The following is a 22,247-nucleotide window of genomic DNA, read 5'->3' as shown; positions in this document are numbered from 1 at the left end:
GCGTGCACTCATGCCCTCTAGTCTACATCTGAAAATAATTAGGAGGCTAATAATTAGGAGGTTTAAAACAGAGGCTTTAAGTTATACTTATTTACTTCCTCCTAATTTTCATTTTTGCTTAGGTAGGAAAAATATTTTTTTCCCCTTCATAATCTCACTCCCTTTATTATTATTATTTTTTTTTATCATTTCCAAATCCAGGTTTTCACATAGAGCTAGTGGCTTTAGAAATTAAAGAAAATGTAATCAAAACCCCAAGGCCAAAGGAATTTGGAAAAAATGTTTACACAGGGGGGAAAGAAATCTCAGTGCACTTTCAGTTTACAAACTTGACTACTTCCTGGTCCTGCCTACTTCAGCTCATTAGAGTGCAACCACGTCTATAGCTTCTGATCAGCAGTTAGCAAAGCTTGACTGTTTGTACAGTAAAGATACTACCTCGTGAGTCAGGCTGGAATCATGGTTGTGGTGAATGCTGGCTCCTCTGCTCATGTGGCTTCTTCTTGAGCTGTGCCCAGCTGTTACCCCGTGGCGGTGGCTGCTGCTGCTGCTGCTGGTGCCACCTGTGTGACTTCTCCTGTTGCTGCTGTCACTGCTGCTGCTGCTGTTGCTGTGGCTGCTTCCTGACTCCGAGGAGGCTGATGATGAGCTGCTGGATCTCTTCTGTTCTGGATGCTATGAAGCAGAAGTAGGTTAATAAGGTATGGTCTGGTCTCTAGTTTTACATTTCAGACATCAAAATCAGAGCTATCAGCCTCCCTGTAAAGACAACTCAGACATAGCTAGAGTGTGACTTTTGTTATTATAAAGCAGACATGAAATACGTTGGGTAGGGATGTGGATCTGAGGTACCTGTACCTTTCAGCTCATAGGAAGGCCATGTAGGCACTGATTGCAAATGACAACATCACACTGTCTAGATCTAATGTCAGGCAAAATAAAACTGACACTTAACAAGTGTTCAAACATTTTCTTTTTTTTTTTTTTTTTTAAGAAATAGAAAGAGATTACCATTTAATAATAAAAAAAACCACAATGTAAATCATCTTCCTTTTTCATAAACAGGTAACACTTACAAAAGCCACTTCATTATCATCCTTCTAACATAGACTTAAAATACCTCTGTGCCATAATACTTACTGAACCTGGTTTCTGATTCCATCCACATACACAACGATTTTGCCTTTCTGCTGTGATTGCTTAAAAACTGTGGACACAGTCATTCCTATTGGAAGGTCCTACCACTTTATAATTATCCCATGGTCTCTGTTAGCTGAGTCTTGGCTGTATTGTACGGAATCTAGCCCAAAGGTATCCTGACTGAAAAACTGAGGGCTGCTAGTGCTGCAGTAGAAGGATGTAGTGCAATAGTTGGTATTTTATTAATAAACCTACTTATTTTGTCAATGATATTATTGGACAATATGGAATGATCAAGTGAAATGAACCAAGTAAAGTGCTTCAGTACTATGCTTGATCGTATCAATTATGGCCACCGTGGGAATGTGCAATTGAATAAGGTACCTACCCAATGGGTGTGAGCAGACCTGAAGCGGAGCCGGTATACTTTTGGCAGGTGACTTTCCTGGAAAATTCCAAAAGAAATTATTACCTATAGCTCAGTGAGGATCACCTCCTAGTAGAAGTCAAAGTAATAGAAAATTTTACCCATTCGGTAGATAAGTCGTAACTACTGTGACTGTTAAATTGGGACTTGACATGTTTCGTTTCATCTTGTCTGTCGTATTTGCTGTGATGATGGGAAACACCAGTGCTTTCACTGCTGCTGGTGGTGCTACTGCTGGTGCTTCTGCTGTTGCTGCTGGCGCTTCTGCTGCTACTGCTGCTACTCTGTGTTTTCTGTTTCTGCTCACGGACACTTCTCTCTCCTTCAGCAGCACTGGCATGTGGAAATGATGTGGTCTTGGACTGCTTCTTAGCCTTATGCCTTATAGCAGATGCTTTGCTACTACTGCTGCTGCCACCCTTGCTGCTACTACTGCTGCTCCCCTTGCTGCTGCTTCTGCTGCTACTGCTGCTGCTGCTACTACTGCTCTTGCTACTGCTACTACTGCTCTTGCTACTGCTACTACTACTGCCTTTGCTACTGCTACTGCTGCTACTGCTACTGCTGCTGCTCCTGCTGCTACTGCTACTGCTGCTGTCCCCAAAGGGGTAGAATTTCTTTTGTTTGGCTTTAGACTGTTTTGCTTTCAGATTTGTCTGGGTCCCTCCTTGTGACGCTCTGTTGTCAGAGTTGCTGCTGGATGGGCTGCTCTTTGTACTTTCAGCACTTCCGCTGGCGCTGCTGGCACTGGATGAGGAGCTTCTGGATTTTCTTATTCCCTAGTCAATGACATCAATGGAAAAAAAAAAATACATGTATATGTATATTTATTTTTTTCTGTGTCCCTACAGAAGGCTGTAAGTAAAATCAGATATAGAGGGCTATGAATCTCTCTGCTGCCTTAGAAGACAAGATGTGTACCTGAGATAACATTCTTGCAATACACCACAATGAGGCTAATACATAATAATGTGTTAAAAACACACACAAATAGAATATTACCCCCAAACCTTGTGTGATAATAAATGTGTAGAAACTTGATCATATAATTATTTGCAACTAGTGTTAGTAATGATAGTGCTATAGCTATGACTATCTCAGAGCAAGTTGTATAGGTCGGTGTCACACCTCTTTGCTACAGTTGCAGTAGTGGGGTGGTACAGACTACCTTCTGGGCACACAACGTCTATTTGGGGTCTTACATAACCATGCAAGAGATCTTTAGAGAAAATTACAAAACCAACCCTTCACCACATCTATGGCAAAAGATATGAATTTAATCAAAAGACCAGCAGAAAGAGTTGTGTACCCAAAAACCTGTCTTTATTTTCCAACTTTTGTTTACCATCTAAATAAACAAGGTTACTTAGTAAAGTAAATATAAATAACCAAGCTTTGTGTATTGCCTCCCACAAATCTAGAAGTGGATTTTTACAGCAGTACCTGGTCATCAACAGTGTCATCAAGGATTTTCTTCACTCTTTTGATTGCTTCTTTGCTGGAAGATGCTTGTGTCTCTGGATCTTCAAATGTTACCAAACGTACCATTTTTGCAGGAGCTTGGTCCCCAGCTTGAATTGTGACTTGTATTTTTTCAATAGGTGCCTCTGTGTAAACTGAGATTGCACAACAATTAGTATCACTGTTAGTAGTAGCAACTCAATAATAAAATAAGCCAAATTTTTCTATGATTTCTCCAGACATTCTTCGCCATATATATATATATATTTTTGTGTTGAGTAACTTTTAAAAAATATTTCAGTAATCGCTGAAGTACATACTGGCAACAAGTGAATTTTACAATGTTAACATAATAATAGATTATTTTCATGTCCATAAACAGAATGATCTTTTTAAGATTTAAGTCAAGTGAATTGTGAATTGGATTGCTTAACCAGATAACACTATGGGTGAGTGAATCAGGCATTAGAAAGGAACTGAGGTTTACTCTTGAATTGCAAAGAAAGGCCCAATGGTTAGGCCTGATACTTAGGAGACCTAGATTCAGTGGCCTGCTGTGCTTTTGCTTCTTATGATCATAGATTAAGACATTAAGAACTAGATCCTGACAGGGTTAATCCATAATTCCCTTTAAGAGTCTCGGTTTTTAAAATGTAGCTACAGGACTCTGCATCAGATCTGCTGCCCATGTCCAATTGCTCTTTGCTTGCATCCCAAATCCAATGATTCAGGATGCATCAGACACGCTCTGCAGGTACAGATCAGCTCTGCTTGATGCTGGCCATGCAGAGAGGTATTGCGCCGCATGGCCACTTGCTGGGCAAGCTGGGAAATGGTTGCTCAAGCCCATGGGGGAGAGGTGGATTCCTCCTGCAGTGGGGTCTGCCACCAATGTTGGCAGGGCTGAAACGTCTAATAGTAGTTCTAGTGGTATTTAAGATACTATATATATACATAAAGAAATATATATATATATATATATGCACACATCCCCGCCCATCCACCCACCCACCCGCCCACTCACCCACTGCTTTCTTTTTGTGCACAACTGTATTTACCTGGCTTGAAGCTTATTCTAAGGGCATGTTCTCCAACTAAGTAGTAAAGAGGCACATTTTTGATAAATGCTGCATGTATGCTCTTCCTCTCAATACACACTTGAACCCCAAATGTACTTGCATTGGAGCATATAGACTGAACAAATGGCTCCTTCTGGGAAGAAGAATGTCCAAAGGAGAAGGAATTTCCTGATGAAACATCTTCTACAGACTGTCTGTCCTATTGGATAATGCACATATCAAGTTAAACTGGACAACATTAAGAGAAATACTTGTATGCTAAAAGTCCTGTTTCAGTAATAGATGCGTATATTATGCAGAAGGAATTAACCAGTTTATTTGAGATTGCTAGGCTGTGATATAGAACAACTTGGTTTTCAGTTGGACAAAGTTATCAACTGAATGCCTTGATTAGACTATCTAGAGTAGAAGGAGATTCAAGCTGTAAGAGTGGAAAATTATGTCACAAGATAATTCTAATTTCTTCATTTTGTTTTCACAGAGTATTAAACTGTGTAAAATGATTCTTGACCAATCTAAGCATGCTGACTGGAGTTCTTTCTTTTGCTTTATTATTGGGTCAAACTACAGAACCTTCATCATGTCCACACAAATTCTCTCTCACTTGAGATCTGATATGAATGTGAGAATATATTAACCAGAAATACATTATATATAAATTATATATTAACATAATATATTAACTAGATCACAGAGATTTCCTAGATGGCCAAAGCCTATAAGATGTTTGAAATTTCCACTCAAAGATATGTAATTTACATGTAGTAAATGATGTTTGCAGAAGAGTGAATGAAAATTAATTAAAATTAGAACCAAATCCATGAAGTGAAAGCTATGATTTCCTGGAGCAGTGAAGCAAATAGCAAAAAACACGTAACCATAAGCTTTCTTTTCATACATAATGCAGAGTTTGAAATTATTTTTTTACTCAGTTTACCATGTCTCACAAAATTCCAAACTTGCATGAACCACACAGAAAAAAAATGGAATTTTAATACTGATCCTTTCTTTCCAAAGGGAATGATAATGATACTGGGAAATGCTCTAATCAGTGTAATTTTTTCAGTTGCTGCTCATTCAAGAATAACCACAGAGTGAAATATTTTCAGGAAGAGCACATAGGCACAAAGATCTTTGCTTGTTCCAGGATATTGGAAACTGCTCCAGCTGATGGTATATTTACCTATTGACTTTTCCATATGAACGTGCTGTATTCACCCTCTTTTTGTCTCTTACTTTATCTGAAAAACCTTCAGAGTTGCAGGATGACAATGAAACCTGAAGAGGACAATGTATTTCTCACCTCTGTCAGTATTTTGTTGAATGAATTGTCATGGTGATGCCTTCACGATGCTGCCCATCATAGAAAGCTTGTAATGGCTTTTATGGAAAATTGTAGTTCAGGAAGTCCTTTGGCTTGACACACAAACTGCCATCCATCCTTGAATCAGGGTGCCTATAGGTGTTAAATTTGGCTCTGCAAATTGATCACCGGAGCATCTCACGAAATATTTCTGGCTGTCCCAGGAATGTAATGATTGCATGATGATTGTAAAGCATTTTAAAGATTGTGGGCCTATCCTGTAGATGGCAGTGTAAAATTAATTACCAAAGCAAATGCTCTTTTGGAAAAGTGTCACAAGTCTGTTGTGATCACACTCCAGATTTTAAAATAATGCTTCCACAGGGCTATTTGTGTTATTAGATTGAACCTGACTTATTCTGTGCAAAGTAGCTTTGGTCAGAGGTGAGTCATACATTTTCCTATGGAGAAAAGAAATGGTCTCCCACTGATTAAAAGCCAAAAAAAAGAATAGTCAGACACTACATCAGTTACCCTGATGTTATCAGTCTCGCCTGATGCAGAATCTGAATCGAAGGACATCTTCATTATGTCAAGCACTGCTTCAGGTCGAAGAACTGGAGTCATCTTACTAGCAGCCAAATCTTCAATATTTCGTGTAACAGCAAATGTCTTAGACCTGCAGAATAAACATTAAAGGGAACCTTTATCAATAAAGCACTGCTGAGGAAAAATCATGAAAAATGCCTTATAGCACATACTCAGCAACAAGTATCGTACCTTGCAAATTGCTTTACAGATATTTACAGCTAGATATTTACATTTTCCTGCTAGTTGTATTTTCAAGGATGGCTAAGAGTGAATAAAGACATGGACCAATCTTGGGCCAGATATCTCACAGTTAGGCTTTTGCAATCATGTGTTGAGCTTAAAAGAACTGTACTTGGTGGGATCTCCGTATACCTAATAGCTTGAAGAACAGTCCACTTAGAAGCTGGGCTGTGGACTATGCTATTAAATTTTCAAAACTCCTATTTTGATTTTTTTTTTCCTTTTAAAATTTTAAAATTCTGTGTATTCACTGCTAAACTTGTTTCTCATTTCTTTTAATATTATAGTTGGAAAAATACTGTCATAACTTCAAAAAATAACATGAGGGACTGGGGAGCTACTGAATGCTATTTCCTGTTCAACATTTTTAACCTCAACTTGTCAAATTAAGTATCTCCAGCTTGATCTAACTGCACTGGTAAAGACACATGGCTTGGAAAGACATCACAGAGAGGATGTGTTGGAAGGTGAAGAGCCTACTTAGGTAAATGCGTTCAATACATTGATTACAATGTTGTGGGGTCTAAGAGTATTAGTATGGATCCAGGACAATTGATATAAACTGTGGCATGAGACTGAGACTCTCATGGCTAGATATCCTGATGCCCTGGCTCCATAACCTACATTCTTCACAGTGCTGTGACAACCATGAGTTTTGTTTTGTGTCACAGAAACATCTTGAATACTAAACATTTTTGACAGGTGAAAACCTATTTCCTTCAGCTAATAAAATTGTGCCAGCTCTACCTTATTAGCTATTTATCATAGCTAACATCCAGCTCAGAATTCCCCACATACTGTTTCTCACGTATGAAGTTGATCTGCTTGCCCTGGGGCTTTTGTGGTCCATCAATGGCGGTGGCCTTTGTGACAGTAAATGGAAAGATGATCTGCAAAATGGTCTCTATTTTAATATGGTCCGCACTGTAATAGCCTGAGCAATTCCAATCTAACCTATTTGAAAGATGAATTTGTATTCATTTGATAGTGCTCTCTTCCTCTTGAAGGCTCCTACTGTGCTGTGTGCACTGTAAAGCACACAATTGCACTTCATGTGGAACACCTCAATAAAACGTGTGTCACCTGTGGGCTTTGTTTTCTTTTCCATCTCTCTCTTTTTTTAGATAAGGACATGACAGCAACGCTCCACGCTGGGTGAGAGGAGAACCTTGAAGAATGGAATCTGAAATAAAATATTCTCCCTAACAAGCTGAGGGGATAAAAGAAAATACAAATCAACTTGCATTTCAGATGGCTCATCTGGGTAAAGGGACAAAAAGGGAAATGGCTTTTATTTTAATCCCATTCAATAATTCAAATGACCACTGAACTGCAGTCTGGGTCTCCAAGCAGAAAGCCCTGGGGTTTCTTTCCCATTTTTTTTTTTTTTTTAGGCATTTTTATGCCAATAGTCTACTTCTGCCACCTAATGAAAGTAGAGGATCGATTCCTCCCTGTTGAGCACAGAGAGCCAACAAATGTAGCTGCATCACAGGTGACACATGTCAATGTCTGCAGAATCACACGGCACAGTAAAAATAGGCTACAAGAGCCAGCTCTGGTGCTTTAACAAGAAAAACAGTCACAAAGAAGGCCTAAAGCTATGGTATGAAAGAATCTGTTCTCTCTGATCCCAGCACAAGGGAGAAAAAAATAAAAGGGAGATTTTCCAATATATATTAGTGTATTTTTTTGGATGAGAGAAGAAGCTGTGCTATAGTATAAGCCAAATTCACTGCAGGGGTAAGAGACAAGCAATTCAGCTGTGTTGGGCCCACTGATATTTCAGGGAGTGTGGCCTTACACATGGAGACAGAAGATCTCAGTGTCTGTTTAAAACAAAAACAACAACAATATCATTGAAAAAATATTTCTTCAGGTTTTAAAGCACAGCATGACATCATATCCAAAGAAATAAGAAGCAAGAGACAATTTTCCAACCCGATCTTTAACTCTCTTTCTGCTATGGTGAAATGAAAATGTTTGCCTTTCCTGCACATCATCCTTCTGATCTTGGTGCAAAGGTGTTACTAAAACAGAGGCTTGGACTGCAAGTCATTTCTCTCCTCTATCCCCAAACATGCAGCTTGGTGAGCTCATGCACTGCGTACACTGGGTCTTCTGCATTTTCCATTATATGTTGTATACATGTTGTGTACAGTGTTGTAATTTTGTAATTCAGCCTTATAAATGTGAAGCAATTTCTGCTTATCCTACAGTTAAAACAAGCAAAAAAGCCCCATGGTAAGAGCTCTATTCAAGATTATGTATATACTTCAGTAGCCTGTCATTATGAATATGTGATATATTTGCAAAGTGTATTCTCTGGCAGCTCTCCATATTTATACTTTAATCACAGGGCTCTAATTTTCCCTTAAATTTATTTGATTTTTACTTCTTCCTGTAAATTTTGTTTAAAAGTATGTTTAAACAACCATCTGTAGTATACCAAATAATTATGCTAAAAGAGCCTTAAAAATAACTATTATTCTTAATTAAATTTAACTTTGATAGAATTGAATTGAAACATATGCTATATATTCTCTTCATGCTATGATTAATTGTGTTCTGATTTTTGCTGTAAAGAAAGTTGAGTCCTTAGTGTACTGATTTGTCTTGGGAATGCAATCTCTCTATCACCAAAGTTTTTGGGCTTTAATTTTTTATTTTTTTGATTGCTCACCTGAATTTCTTTTCCACTCCTGGATATTTATATAAATCCCACAAGTGTGACAGGTTATAACCTGTACAGTGTGTAGGATGTAACTGAACTAAACACTATTGAAGACTGTTTACTTCTGGGTGTGAGAGATGAAAACTAGAATAATTTTACATCCTGACCAGCTTTAATGTCAAGGTACTACTATAGATAGCAACTCACTGACCATCAAGACAAGTGTCTAATACTAAAATATTTCAAACAGCTTACAAACAGCTGAAAGACCAATAGTTTTCTAGAACCATTTATTTGAATGGAGCATTTAAAGTTAATATGGGGAAGTGTCAGAAAATTTCTAAAATATTGAATTCAATAGGTTCCTTATTCTTTGGTGGAGCTATGCAAAAGGAAGAGAAAGTCCATCTTAAATTAAGACTTTGGACAGAATGTATGTACATCCTTTCTCTCTATATATCATTCCTGGTTGTTTCTCTTCATACCTTTAAGATTTTACTTTGTTTGTTCTTTGACCTCCTCAGTGATGTGGTTCAGTGTTACATTCTCTAGTTATTGCTTTGCCTTCGCTTGTACTCATTGCTGTTTCATTGCTCTGTGTGATTTCCACCAACCATTTGTTTTGTAACAGTGAACAGGAATGCTTTTCAGAGAAAAATTGATGGTGCTAAAAGTTAGCTAGTGAGTATTAGCTTTCTCATATACTTGGCATTATGGAGCTATTTCCAGTTGACTACTTCACTTTATAAATGATAATGCTGCAGGGTCTAGAGGAGGGCTTGGGCTGGAGCTGGTGGACTCCTTGGCTATGATCCCCTATGTCTGTTACTGACTTGTTTTATACTTTCTGGCAATATATTTAACCCTTTTGTGTCTGATTTGATTTCCCCTTAAGTCAAAGGAGGAAAATATTTTTTATTTTGGTTTGCCAGAAGGATCTTTCTGCTAAAATCTGTAGCTCTGCCTGAGGCTCTAAACTCCATCACAGTGTCCAATATTCTCATTCCAGTTCAGCATCCTTACTGAGTTCATTAATATCCACTTTGTCCTCTCCGATGAGAACTAGTGAGATCAGGTGCCTGCTGTCCCTGGTGACCTTGGGAGTATACTGTCTTGGTATTCACAAGAAACTGAACAAAACATTCACTCATGGTGCCACAGCAGTTTTCACACAGCTAACAGACTCTCTGTGAACTGCTGAAACTCTCCCTCCTCTGTGTGGAGAACCTGATTACAGTCATGATTGATGGAGCTGAGGAATCATAGTAGGGAGGAGGATGTGATGTCAAATACCTAATAGGCGGTTCTGTGACCATTGAGGAGCAAGGGAGAATAATGATTAGCTTCTGTGGTGGCGAAACTGAAGAGACCTGCAGAGCTTCTCTGGGCCAGCAGCCATGAATGCTAATTGCAGCTGGATCAAGCAACTGAGCTCTTTTGTTGTGGCTGTATTCTTAGAGCAGAAACTTATTAACATTTCTGCAGCTTGTATAATAGCTGATTTCTGTTGTCAGTGATGCTTTTTGCTTTGTTATGAATTTTCAGCTTGTCTTTCTCAGTGTTTTTTCGTGTGTGTGAAGGTTTTTTAAGCTTTGGTCTACTGCTTTGATTCCTTGGACATACTCGTTCTGTTTTATCCCTCTCTTTTTACTTGTATTTCCATCTGTTTTCATTTGTTTGGCATCTGGCTACAATAGTTTTCCAGAGTGTATTGTAATTGCATACACTGATAATAAATCAAGTAGACCTAACAGGCAAGAAAACCAAATGGCAGCTACAGGGTAACAAGGTAAAAACACAAGAAACACCAAGTCCTCTGTGCTTCCAGGCACCAAATGCAAATTTGTATGGGTTATCTGTTACAACTGATAGAATCCAGATGGCTTATATTTTACCTAGTGTCTTCAACCCAAATATATATATTGGGATAGAAATTTTATGCCTTGTGAGTTTCAAATATTTTATGAATCTCAAAAACTGAGAAATGGTAATTTTCAGGTCGAGACCACAGAAAGTAAAACATATTTTCAACCAAAGCTTTTGTACATGTCCTTTCATTTAAATTCAATAAACTACACTGATCACTCCAGTTACTCAAGCTGTTAGTCAAAGGCAAGATCCCTAAGCAAACGTTCCATTTAATTTGGAAAGACTCTACAAGGCTACAAAGACAGATAAGTGCTATGACTTACCTTACAGTAAATAGGTTAGTCTCTTCTTTACACGGAGGAATTTCAGCTTTGATACTTTTTTCCTTCATCTGGACAGTGGCAATAACATTCACAGGTACATGAGCATTAATCTTGGTGTGTGCTTCCAGCCCTGCCTGGATCATGTTTGTGTTGATCCCAATTACAAAGGTCATATCCTTAGCCATGCTGAAAAGTTAGAATGAGAGGGTAAAATTATGTACATACAGCAAACAGCTGTTGAAATTTTTGTGGCCTCTGTCACTTGGAAATACAATTCTTTCAATTTATGAAAAATATTTACCTTAGACTCATTTTGGATCGCAGCCTAATGTTGGCTTGCAGTAACTCAGTCAATCTGAAATCAGACCTTGGAGAAGGTGTAATCTGTGCTTGAACTGTTGGAAAGAAAGTAAACAAAGTGTTAAAAATCCCTCCAATCCTGATAACCATGTTTGTTTTGCTCAGATATTGAAATACTTTACCATTTCCTGCCACCTTTGTGACAGAAGAGTAATAGAAGCTGGTCTCCATTGGGAACCCAACACAGGTAGGCACAATACGACGGATCTCAGAGGACAGTAAAGCCTTGGTCCACTGCCTCCCTATGCCACTTTGAAGGTTACTGATTAATCTCCTTATTGAAGGGATTTTTTCATCAGGTCCATACCATGCCTGCAATTACAGAGTTCAACTTGTCTAAATAAGCTGAGCTTGAATATCATGATCTGTGTCATTAACTGTGCCTCAGGGGAAGGTCTGCCAGCAACGATTATAGCTAATCCTGATCAAAGTTTGAATTTATTTACCTTAATACTAAAGACAAAAAAAATCTCTTGAATTAAGAATTTAAAAAAAAGGGAGGGGGGGAGGGAAATGCGTGGAAGAAACAGTGTTTTAAAGCTTTTGGTGCTTATCTATCTGGTGGTGTTTTTGAAATGATACCTGCAATGCATTTTGGATGGTGTTTTTATCAAGTCCACCAAAGAACAACTCTTGGCCAAATATCTTCAAGTAGCCTGAAGCAAAAGGTTTGTCACTCGGGAGTGCCTTCCAGTCCGAGAGCTGCATGAGAAGAGGAAGAAAGTCTGACTCTTTGTAACATTTGGCAAACCAGTACCTGACAGATTTTCCTTTTTCCTGATAATTTACCGTTTTCAGGATTTCCCTGAAGTCATAGTCAGTCTCCCAGTCCCTGTCAGGAGAGTAACCTTTAGCAAACACCTCCTGCAGTCCTTCAACTGTTATTCCCACCTGTGGGATGAAGCAAAATGTAAATGCCAATTGGATGATGGTCCTGTGAAGGTGTGAGGGGCAAACTGCTGGTAGACTCAATTACCTCAAAGGGATCAGCAACTCTTCCAAGGAAATGTGTCCGCAGGTGGGATATTGCTGTTGTTGGAATTAAGCTGCCTGCATTATTCAGTACCAAGTATTTAGCTGCCAGTCCACTCATAAGGAACTCTGAAGAGAAATAGGTAGTAAAACACAGCCCAGTTAGTATTTTAAAGCCACAGTGTGCAGATTGTATCAATTTACTAATTCCATAATACAACTGCTACAACATGGTATGAGAAAGGCTAGAAAACCCAGCTATAAAACTGATCTTATAAAACAGTCACAAACAGAATATTCTGCATTCTTGAATTGTTAATGGGCAAAATTACAAGTCCCCTGCTCATTGCATGGTAGATATGCTATTTTTCCAATTGCTTCTACTATATCCTTTACATCCAGTCAGATTCTATAATGCCAGCTTATGAAATGCTTTTACAAGACATCACTTAAGCTAACTTGACAAAGGGGATCAGAAATGAAAACAGATTTGCCATCCTTTGCTAATAGTTTAAGAAAAAGGGATATAGATGTCCTGTGAGGACAGATGGTGAGGTGTAGATTTGTTTCCCAGATGACTCAGAGGCAATTTAACACACCTCGTTCCAAATGCTGTAGCTCTTTACATAAAATGAACTAATTGTTAAATAATTGTTAACTATTGGGTAAACTTCAAACAAACATAATTTTTTGCTATTTTCTCTTCTTTAGATTTATCATCTACAACGTTGTTAGGTACAGGTAATCAGTGCAGAACACAGTTATATGTTCTTCCTGATCTTGGCACAGCTTTATGCAGTCCTGTTTTCTGAATTAAAGTAATCCCAAGGCTTTTCTAAGTTTCCTTAAGTTTCAAAATGAACTAGGGCAGCACAATATGTAGGCATCCCTGTTGTGCTTCCTTTATTCCAACCCTCCTTCCTTTTCCAATACTAGACAGAGAACAAGAAAATATTTTAGGAGTCCCTATGTTAAATTTCTGCTATCCTTGTGTTAGACGTAGGCACCATATACTGATTAAATAGGCCCTAGAATTCTAACACCACCAGAAATCAGCTTTGGAAATCCAGGATAAGTGCAGAGCCCTAGAAAATGCAGACCAATAATTTCAATACCTGTGCAGAAATTACTGATGTATTGTAGGAAATATATTTTCAAGTGTTTATAGAATCATAAAGTATCCTGAGTTGGAAGGAACCCACAAGGATCATTGAGTCCAAATCCTGGATTTGCAATGAGAGGGAGTGAGACTTTGGCCTCTTTCTAGAAAAGGAGTAATTAAATTCTCATAAATTATTTAGCCATAATTTGAAGACTAGATTATTGCTTGGTTCAAAAATGTTGATGTTTATGAATACTCAGGCCCATGTGATTTCTCTAGTGCCACTCTCTGTGTTTCAGACAAAATCTCACTAGTATGCTAACACCTTGTCATTCTCTTTTGAATTTGTGCATGCTGACAGAGGCCTGAATGATCCTTGGCCCTAGCTCACTAAGTTTAGTATCTCACACTAAGTTTAGTATCAGATTACAGAGACTAATTTTGATGTCTGATTTCTCAGGACAGATTCCAACTTTCCAGGTACTTGAGAAATAATCTGTTGGAAAGGCAATCCACTTAGTCTGCAAAATCTCTATGAATTGACCTTTCACTAGGTCACCTTCCCTCTCCTTCTGCATGAAGCTCCTGTGTTACCCAATGTGCTATGCATTATCTGCCTACAAAATATGCTGTTCAGTAACAGCTCCTGTGATCAAAATACAAACATTTATGCTATCCCATAAGAGGCAATTTCCCATGGCAAAGTGGAGAACCTTCAGCAGGCAGCCAGGGAAAGAACAAAACAAACAAACAAAAAAACACCACATCACCTCATTTATTTTCCTATAGAAAATAAAAAACAAAATGGTATCACACTGGGACGTTACAATAAACTGACTTGAGACTTGGAAATAAGAAGACTAGATTTTCTCTGAATGAGTTTAGCCAGAGCAGTCCTAGGTGTTACACGTTCTGGCAACTAGAATGAGACATAGTACTTTCGGCAAATTTATTAAAGCTCTTTTTGTGTGGATGTTTTCTAACCCATGAAATCTGTTCGTTACAAACAACAACAACAAAAAGTACTTACTGTTCCTTCATAAGAAATGTTGCTCGTAAATATGTAAATGATTAAACAAAATTCATCAACTTAAAGATAGTAGTTTTCTTTTTTTTTTTCTATACCTTAGGCATTATGTAGCTCTAATGCTCTAAGAAAATATTTACCAATGAAGAATCCTACTAACTCAGTGAGATGATGCACCATAGCCACTTCACTGTGAGAATGTGATGGCACCTGCATATATCTGACTAAATATTTTACCTCAAGGAAGAGGGAAAGGAAAATCACTGACCAAATAACGCAGTCTTTAATACCTATGAATATTAGTAAGCATATTTCATTAAAAAAATCTGTAGAAAACCCTGTACATATTGAGAGTCAGATTCTGTTAGTTTCCATATTGAGCAGTACCTGGGTCATCCATTTGATTTCAGTGGCAGTGTGCAGAGCACGAAGCACTATTTGAGGTGGCCATGTGTGACAGATTCCAGATTAGAGGTACATTCAACTGACATTAGTGCCTGTCATTAAAAATTCAGCAGCTAGCACCACAAAGAACTGTGATGCTGAGGGCACATTTTTGTTTTTAGCAAGAAAATAGGTACTGCATTACTGCTGTCACTATGGTAACTCTTCTAGAAGGAACTCACTGAAACGCATTTCACCCGTGGCTAGTGGTGACAAATCAAATCAGAAAACTGGAGGATGGAGCCTCCTCCCACACCAGTGTAATTGAGGATTGACTTCACTTAGCTGACTGAAGTATACAAGTCTAAGAATTAAATAAGTGAGAAAAGGAACACGTGTTCCTTAGTCTTCAGGATGAGAAGTTTAAATTTCACATCTGCATTGTTACCAAATTTGTGACACTGGCATTCACCAAGAATTAACAGCAATTCAGTTCACTTTCTGCTGCATTTTGAGGCTACAGCCAGAACAAAATAATCCATTTCACATAGCCCTCTGCCAACTACCCTCCTGTGTACTGCACCCTTCTTTTTCACTGTGCAAAAATACAGGCAACTTCATTTTTAAAGCAAAAATAAGGAGAAAATGAATACCTAAAACCTGAAACATGTATCTGCTTATTTCTGGAAAATGTATCTCTCTGTGAATGCATTTTAAATGGTACAAAAGTTCACACAGTGTGTATTATCTACTGTATTTCTTTGGGCACTCTCTGCCTCCATCTCTGAGGAAGCAAGCATGTGGTATTGTGGTTGCTGTGGTATGTATTATACTCAGTTTCATTATAGACCAGACTAAATGGTCATATAAAAACCATGAAACAGGGGAAGGGCAACAATAAGATCTACAAAAGTCTTCCAAAACCCCCTCCTGTCCCAAAAAGAAGGCAAAAGTTCTTGCACACTTAGCACTGCAGGTTTCAGATGTTTGAGTCTCTTTTTCTATTGACAACTTTGAAAAGAATCTTTATATATACCAGTGAATAACAAAAGTGCTAAAAACATCTAAGTCCTTCTTTAGATAAACAGCATGTGTAAGGAGACTGTGTTTGTAGATATAATCTCTCTAGTCCGCCAGCTACGTATGCCAAATCACTGAGGCTGTCATGGTCATTTACATGGGGGAGTTGCTTAAAAAATCCCTACTGGGAAGAGTAACATAAATGGGAAATTGAAATAGGTACAATTTGGCCCAGAAAGAGATGTCCTCTAATCTGGTCCTCTCCCCTCTAACTGCCAATGCTCTTGATTTTTCTATGTGACTCCCATTGATGTAACTGGTGTGATTCCAGATTGCATGCATGGATATGCTCATTCCAGTAAAGAATCTTGGAAAGAGGGTGCAAGAAAAATCTTTAGACAACATGCTTGAGTTAGCTGCTCATGGGTGCAATGAATTGTTATATCTGACCATTTTTGCTGTTTCACTGGGCACTACTGTTGGGGTGAAGGGAATTTAGCATCATATCTGAATTCAGAAAGAGTTGTACATGTTCAGCACCGGTAGAAATTAATCCACTTCAGCAGTAATTTAGGTCCCTTCTGTTTGTTTGGTGCTGAACAATGGTATGAAATTGTTAAGCACCACTGAGACTACAGCATTTGATGCAGAAACATGTGCCTCACTGGCTAATGAAAATAGAGGGTTAGAGCCCCATAAGCCCTCTGGTAATTTCATGCTGGCAGTGTGCAGTGCAAAATACAGAAGAACCTAAATACTCTCAAAATGGAGAGCCTGAGATTTATTTATTTATTTATTTATTTATTTATTTATTTATTTATTTCCACTGAATGTAGGAGAATATGGAGCAACAATATGCAGCTAGCCACCTGGCTAGTGCAATTAAACTCTCATACTTTATTTTTATACTTCAACCTGTATATATTTCCCTAAAAAATCTTCAGGATGATTACTATGGGGCAGTGATGGGGAGGTATGTATCTTACCTTTAAACATACTGAAGCGGAAAACCTTGCTGAACTGATATCCAGATCTGTCAAATTTGGGACTTAGTACTCTGACAGCCATTCTGCAGGCAGAAGCCCTGAAAAAAATCAGTGAGCACATTAACACCTCAATTTGTCTGCAACAAATTCTTCATCTAGAGAAATGAGGCAGATTTTCCTTACATCACTTGAAGATCCGGAGCTGTGCTTCTACCCAGGGCCCTCAGGTGAGAGTAGATGAAACTTGCCACTTGCATGCTAGGTTCCTTCAGCACAGCATCAGCTAATGTCATCAGGATTGGAATACCTGGCTTGGTTTCAAGCAAAACCACTGCAGCTAACATTCGAACCCGAGGATGAACTCTGTGATTCAGGAAAATCTCAAGGGTGATAGCCTGGACCTGAAAATAATTCATACTTTCAGATTTACTCTATATTTGAAGAGTTTTCTAGTAACCATTCATCATCAGTGAATCATCTCTTCGTCACTAGTACAGTAAAAATTTGTATTGCTTAATTATTATGGTAACAATATTCCTGATTTCAGAGTTTGAGGGCAGGAAGGGGCATTATGGTAATGTATTCTGATTCCTACACGATCAAAGCCATAGAACTTCACTGGATAAGCATTACATCAAATCTATTGTCCCTTGTTAAGCACTAGCAAATTATATCTGCAGCATAACCAAGATGAAATGTAAGTAAAAGAGACTTCAAGAACCCACCACATATCTGAGATGTGATTTCAGTGATCACTGATCCCTACATGTAAAGGTATACCTTATTTCTAACCATTTCTCCTGGGGCTCTTTCTACCAGAATAAAAAACAGTTTACTATCAATAATCTCTATGCCATTTAGGCAATTTAAAATTGTAAGCGTATGCAACAAATGTAATTTTCATAGTACTACTCGTGACTGATGTGTTTATCGTGTACTATGTTTAGTATCAAGACTAATTTTGTACTGGAACCATACACTTTTGCACGAGCTGCACTGAAGTGTTTGACCTCAACTTCAAACAGGATGGAAATGGTGTAACACCAACTGGCCATCCCTGTGCGAAGTCCTTTCTGACTGGGACAGTGCATATACATGCTCTCTTCTGAAATGTCTGATTGAGAAAACTTCAACAAACTTTGCAAACACCCTGAATGATGTCATTAATTTGACTATATTGATTATCAAATACCAAGCGTGAAAAGGATGCAGTAACTTCCTTCTAAATGCTACTAACTTTTCAAATTACTAGTTTTTCAAATTAAAGAATAAAAATGACAGGCCATGTGTTAAGTCTGTTTAATGCAAATATGGGTGTGTAGCTGGCTGTAAACCAGGGATTAAACTGGTTTTTGAACAATGCAAAATCCAGTCTTAGTCATTAACCTGCTACAGATCAATTTTCTCTAAAGTAAATGCATATAAAATGGAACTAAACAGCAGTCTGGGTCACTTGTGGAAAGCTGGGCCAAAGGGCAAGCAGAGATACAGCGTTGTTTCCAAAAACCAAATCAGCTTTTTCCTTCCCCACCAAATAACCTAATTCCTACCCTTGCTAGTCTCTCCATCCCCCCACCCTGTTTTCCCTGTCTAGCTCCTGCACTCTAGTAAATTGTTTCTTTATTCTTTTGCTTAAAAGCATACCCTGGCACACTATTGTCTGTGGATCAATATGTGTACTCAAACTGGGAGTCATATGCAAAAAAAATAGTAGTATAATGGAAAAAATGATACAGATTAGTAGGAGAATAGTTAATGAAAACCTTTTATTTTACTTTTTATGTTAAGAATAGTGTTATATAAAACAAACAAAAAAATTCAATATCAAGCAAAAAGCTTGAAAATGTAAGGTTTCCTTTTAGAAGTGGATTGCTTTAAGGTGAAAATGATTGTAAAGTGATGTCTGTGGTAGATGAGATTATGCCTGTGTAGCCATTGTATGTGATATCTAATCATTATCTCGTTCAGGGACAAAAGTCACATTTAGTAAATGTTCTGTTTATGACTTAAAACCCACACAATGTCTGTAAATTTGTAATTAGGATGCAAACCTCTAGTATCTATTTACAATAAGATCCAGTCTTGAATTACGATTAGATGTGACACTCAGTATTAAATGTCAATTATCTGAAAACCTTGTTTTGTGGTTCTCTCACATACCAAAGTTGAAGTAGCACTAAACACATTTTGGTCAATAATTTAGCTTTCTGTCTAATGTCCTTGGAAAATAAATGTTTGCAGTGGAAATACTGATTTGTCTTCAACAACAGGGTAATGAATATACCCTTTTAATGGGATTTTTGCTGCTTTCTGAAATACTAGAGGTTAATGTCAAAAGGAATAAAACATGATAACTTAGGAATGGTGAAAGAATTAAAAAAAAAAAAAGCCCAAATATATTATAGCTACATTTGGAAAAAAAAAATCCTGCTACTTTCTCCCTTATCCCCCATCATCGATTAGCAGCAATGTGTTGACTTATCGCGAGTACAAAGGAGACTTTTGTTTCCTTACCATTTTTGGGTCTCTTACGCCTATATTTTTCAGGGCCATCACAGCAGTCGCATGGACTTTGAGTGGCAGATCTGAGGCACCAGCTGCATATCCAGGCAAAAATTTCTTGATGTGCTTGATGCTGGCTGGATGTCCCACATTTCCAAGGGCTTTCAAGGCCAGGGAAATTTCTTCTGTGTTAGACTTGCTCAGTGCCTCTCCTGCAAAGCCATGGAGCAGCTGAAAAAGGAAAACAAATCTGTTGAGTTCAATTCCAGCTCTTATCTATACTCCGTTCCACAGCCTATGTTTGTGGCTGGACTTTGATAATTTCAGTTTGTTCAACTCACTTATTTTATTTTTTTTAATTCTTTTTTATGCTCATGAATAGGACATTTTATTCATGGAAGTATAGCCAAGAAAGCTGCTATGAACAGCTTCTTCATCATTATGCGTTAAAGTTATCTAATAAGATTTTTAAAGACAAAATTAATGGATAGATTCTAGTTCCTACTGCTTTTCAGGGTGAGTTGAGAACCCAGCAGTAAAGTCCTTTGAATATCTCTGCCTACTGTCTGAAGACAGGTGCAAAAATGCAGATATAATTTAATCCTTCAGACCCTTAAATAAGATTCCTGAAGAGATAGGGCTAGTGGTGGTGTCCTTCAAGGTATCTGTGACAGCAACTTTTTAGTGTGGATTGATAGCCAGGAATGAGATCATCAGGTCACTTTACAGCCTTCCTTGTAAGTAACGGGATCACACTTATATTTATGTGGCAAGATTAAAAATAGTTGTCTGAAGACTCTGAATATGAGAAAAGAACTATATCCTAGCAGAAAACTTTTACAAAGAAAAAAAAAAAAGCTCTACAAAAGAAACACAGATGTTATAGAATAATTTCAATACAGTTCCTCTGTTTTAAAATATTAAAATTTCAAAATGCATTGAATGAGGCTACATAAACATTTGCTCTGGGAAAGAATTTCCATTCCCTGGCGCTGGGTTTCTTAGATTTTATTAGCTCAAGAGCACTGGTTGGAATTGTAACACAGGAAATGCATGTAGGAACATCAACCATGCCTACATACCACAGGAAAAAATAATGGCAGGCATACAATGTATTGGTAAAACCCTGTTTTTACTGAGGGTGGTGGACTGACCAGTGTTCTAGACTGAGAAAACTTATTTCTCCCTCTCTATCACTGGCCAGTTGGACAACCTCTGTAAACCATGACATGCACCCCTAGAATGGGAAAATGTTATTTACTGCCTATTTAAGTTGTTTTCAGGCATGCTGAGTAAAAACATTGCAGAACAGGGATGTTAATGCCGTTACTGAAACCTTATACTCAATGTGGATGACTGGGCTCTGTTTCTGGCTGGAAAATGTCTGAGCTACACAGCTTTGAGCAAAACCCTGGGCTTTTGTGTCATTCAGTTTATGTATCTGTTAAGTGCTTATATCTAGAAGTATTTCAGAGCAGTGCCATGGGACTTCATTATTAATTGGCAATAAAGCACTCAGAGATACTCAGATAGAAAGTGCCATGAATTATATGAGGCTTCTTCTCACTCTCTTTTGTGTGTTAATCTGAAGATAAGAATGTTGTATTTAACCAACTGGGGTTCCTTTCCCCAAAGGAAACAATGTACTTAAGTGAAATACAGATTTCTGAATAATGAGGAAAGAACTCAAGGCTTAATTCTTCTTTTAAATGATACATAAAAATTTGGTTACCTGGAGACATTCAGAGCAGGAGTCTGATGAGGAGCACTGTTTGTGGCACAGTGATGCATAGCTGAGATGACAAACCTTTCCAAGTACAGTACTTGAGCGCGGACAATGCTTTTTCACAATGAGCTGGGGAGAAAGCAGTTATTTGTTACCACCATTAATGAAAAGAGCAGCAGTATTAGAAACAGTGTTTCTACCAAATTCAAGGCAATACTAGGCTTTTTATTTTTTATTTTTATTTTTATTTGTATTAATGGATTTATAGTTATTCAGCGGATATTACTGTATTTGACAATGCAATCACAAAGTAATTCCAAGTAACATCTGGAAGGCAAATGTGTTGCTTTTATATTGTTTTGGATTTAATGTTGGTATAGACTATAATCTGAAAGGAGGAAATAAACCAGTTATGAAATGGATAGTTTATTAATTGGGCACACATTATTCAAAAAGCATTCTTAGGTGTTTTATAATTGCTTCAGCTATAGATACAAAACGAAAATTTGAAATCCATTGTGAATGGAGTTCGGTACTTTGGGCAGACAGGAATATTCATATAAATGTAGGAAATGATGGGAGGCAACAACACACTTCTTTGAGTGGGAAGCACAGCATTACCACACAGCAATGGCCAGGCTGTCCTGGCTTTTACAGCTGGCAAAACTCTATTCTGATATTCATGGTCTCTACTGAGGATAGGCAGAGATAAGTATCTGCATTTGAGGGCAGAATTAGACCCTGCAGAATAGGAAAAAATTGTAAAAATGATTAAACCTCCTACATGGGCTCTACATTGGCATAATTCCCTTGATTTCAATAGATCTGCTCTGATTTATATCCATCCTGCCAGGTCAATCAGGATGAATACACGGATATAACAAATATGTATTTCTTACTCCCTAGTCTTTGTAGACACTCTGTTAGGGATCCAATCTGATGTAACTATAAAGTACATTTGGACAAAGGAAGACTAGAAACCACTGTTTGCAACAATAACCTCTGTCACTGGGGAGTATTTCACTCTTTCTTTCCAGTTTTATTCTGGATTCATTTTTGCC

At 37.9% G+C, this 22,247-nt stretch overlaps 1 protein-coding gene across 7 annotated transcripts in view; it reads right to left on the bottom strand.

The window, feature by feature from the left end:
• The window catches only part of LOC310903338 (vitellogenin-1), a 45,131-nt gene that overhangs the window by 10,582 nt on the left and 12,302 nt on the right, over positions 1-22,247 (bottom strand). For all 7 annotated transcript variants that reach the window (XM_083846426.1, XM_083846427.1, XM_083846430.1 and 4 more), the window contains 16 exons: positions 21,193-21,315; positions 19,473-19,691; positions 17,142-17,359; positions 16,959-17,056; positions 12,444-12,568; positions 12,257-12,358; positions 12,050-12,169; positions 11,590-11,779; positions 11,409-11,502; positions 11,108-11,293; positions 5,945-6,089; positions 4,087-4,306; positions 3,011-3,183; positions 1,669-2,346; positions 1,529-1,585; positions 439-675 (listed from right to left, as the gene is read on the bottom strand). In XM_083846426.1, the coding sequence (XP_083702552.1) occupies positions 439-675; positions 1,529-1,585; positions 1,669-2,346; positions 3,011-3,183; positions 4,087-4,306; positions 5,945-6,089; positions 11,108-11,293; positions 11,409-11,502; positions 11,590-11,779; positions 12,050-12,169; positions 12,257-12,358; positions 12,444-12,568; positions 16,959-17,056; positions 17,142-17,359; positions 19,473-19,691; positions 21,193-21,315 (2,985 nt within the window). The remainder of the gene's footprint in view (positions 1-438; positions 676-1,528; positions 1,586-1,668; positions 2,347-3,010; positions 3,184-4,086; positions 4,307-5,944; positions 6,090-11,107; positions 11,294-11,408; positions 11,503-11,589; positions 11,780-12,049; positions 12,170-12,256; positions 12,359-12,443; positions 12,569-16,958; positions 17,057-17,141; positions 17,360-19,472; positions 19,692-21,192; positions 21,316-22,247) is intronic.

This window comes from Anser anser (assembly GCF_964211835.1).
Source record: "Anser anser genome assembly, chromosome: 8".
Lineage (NCBI taxonomy): Eukaryota > Metazoa > Chordata > Aves > Anseriformes > Anatidae > Anser > Anser anser.
The sequence above is the reverse complement of the archived record's forward strand: the minus strand, read 5'-3'. Positions and strand labels throughout refer to the sequence as shown.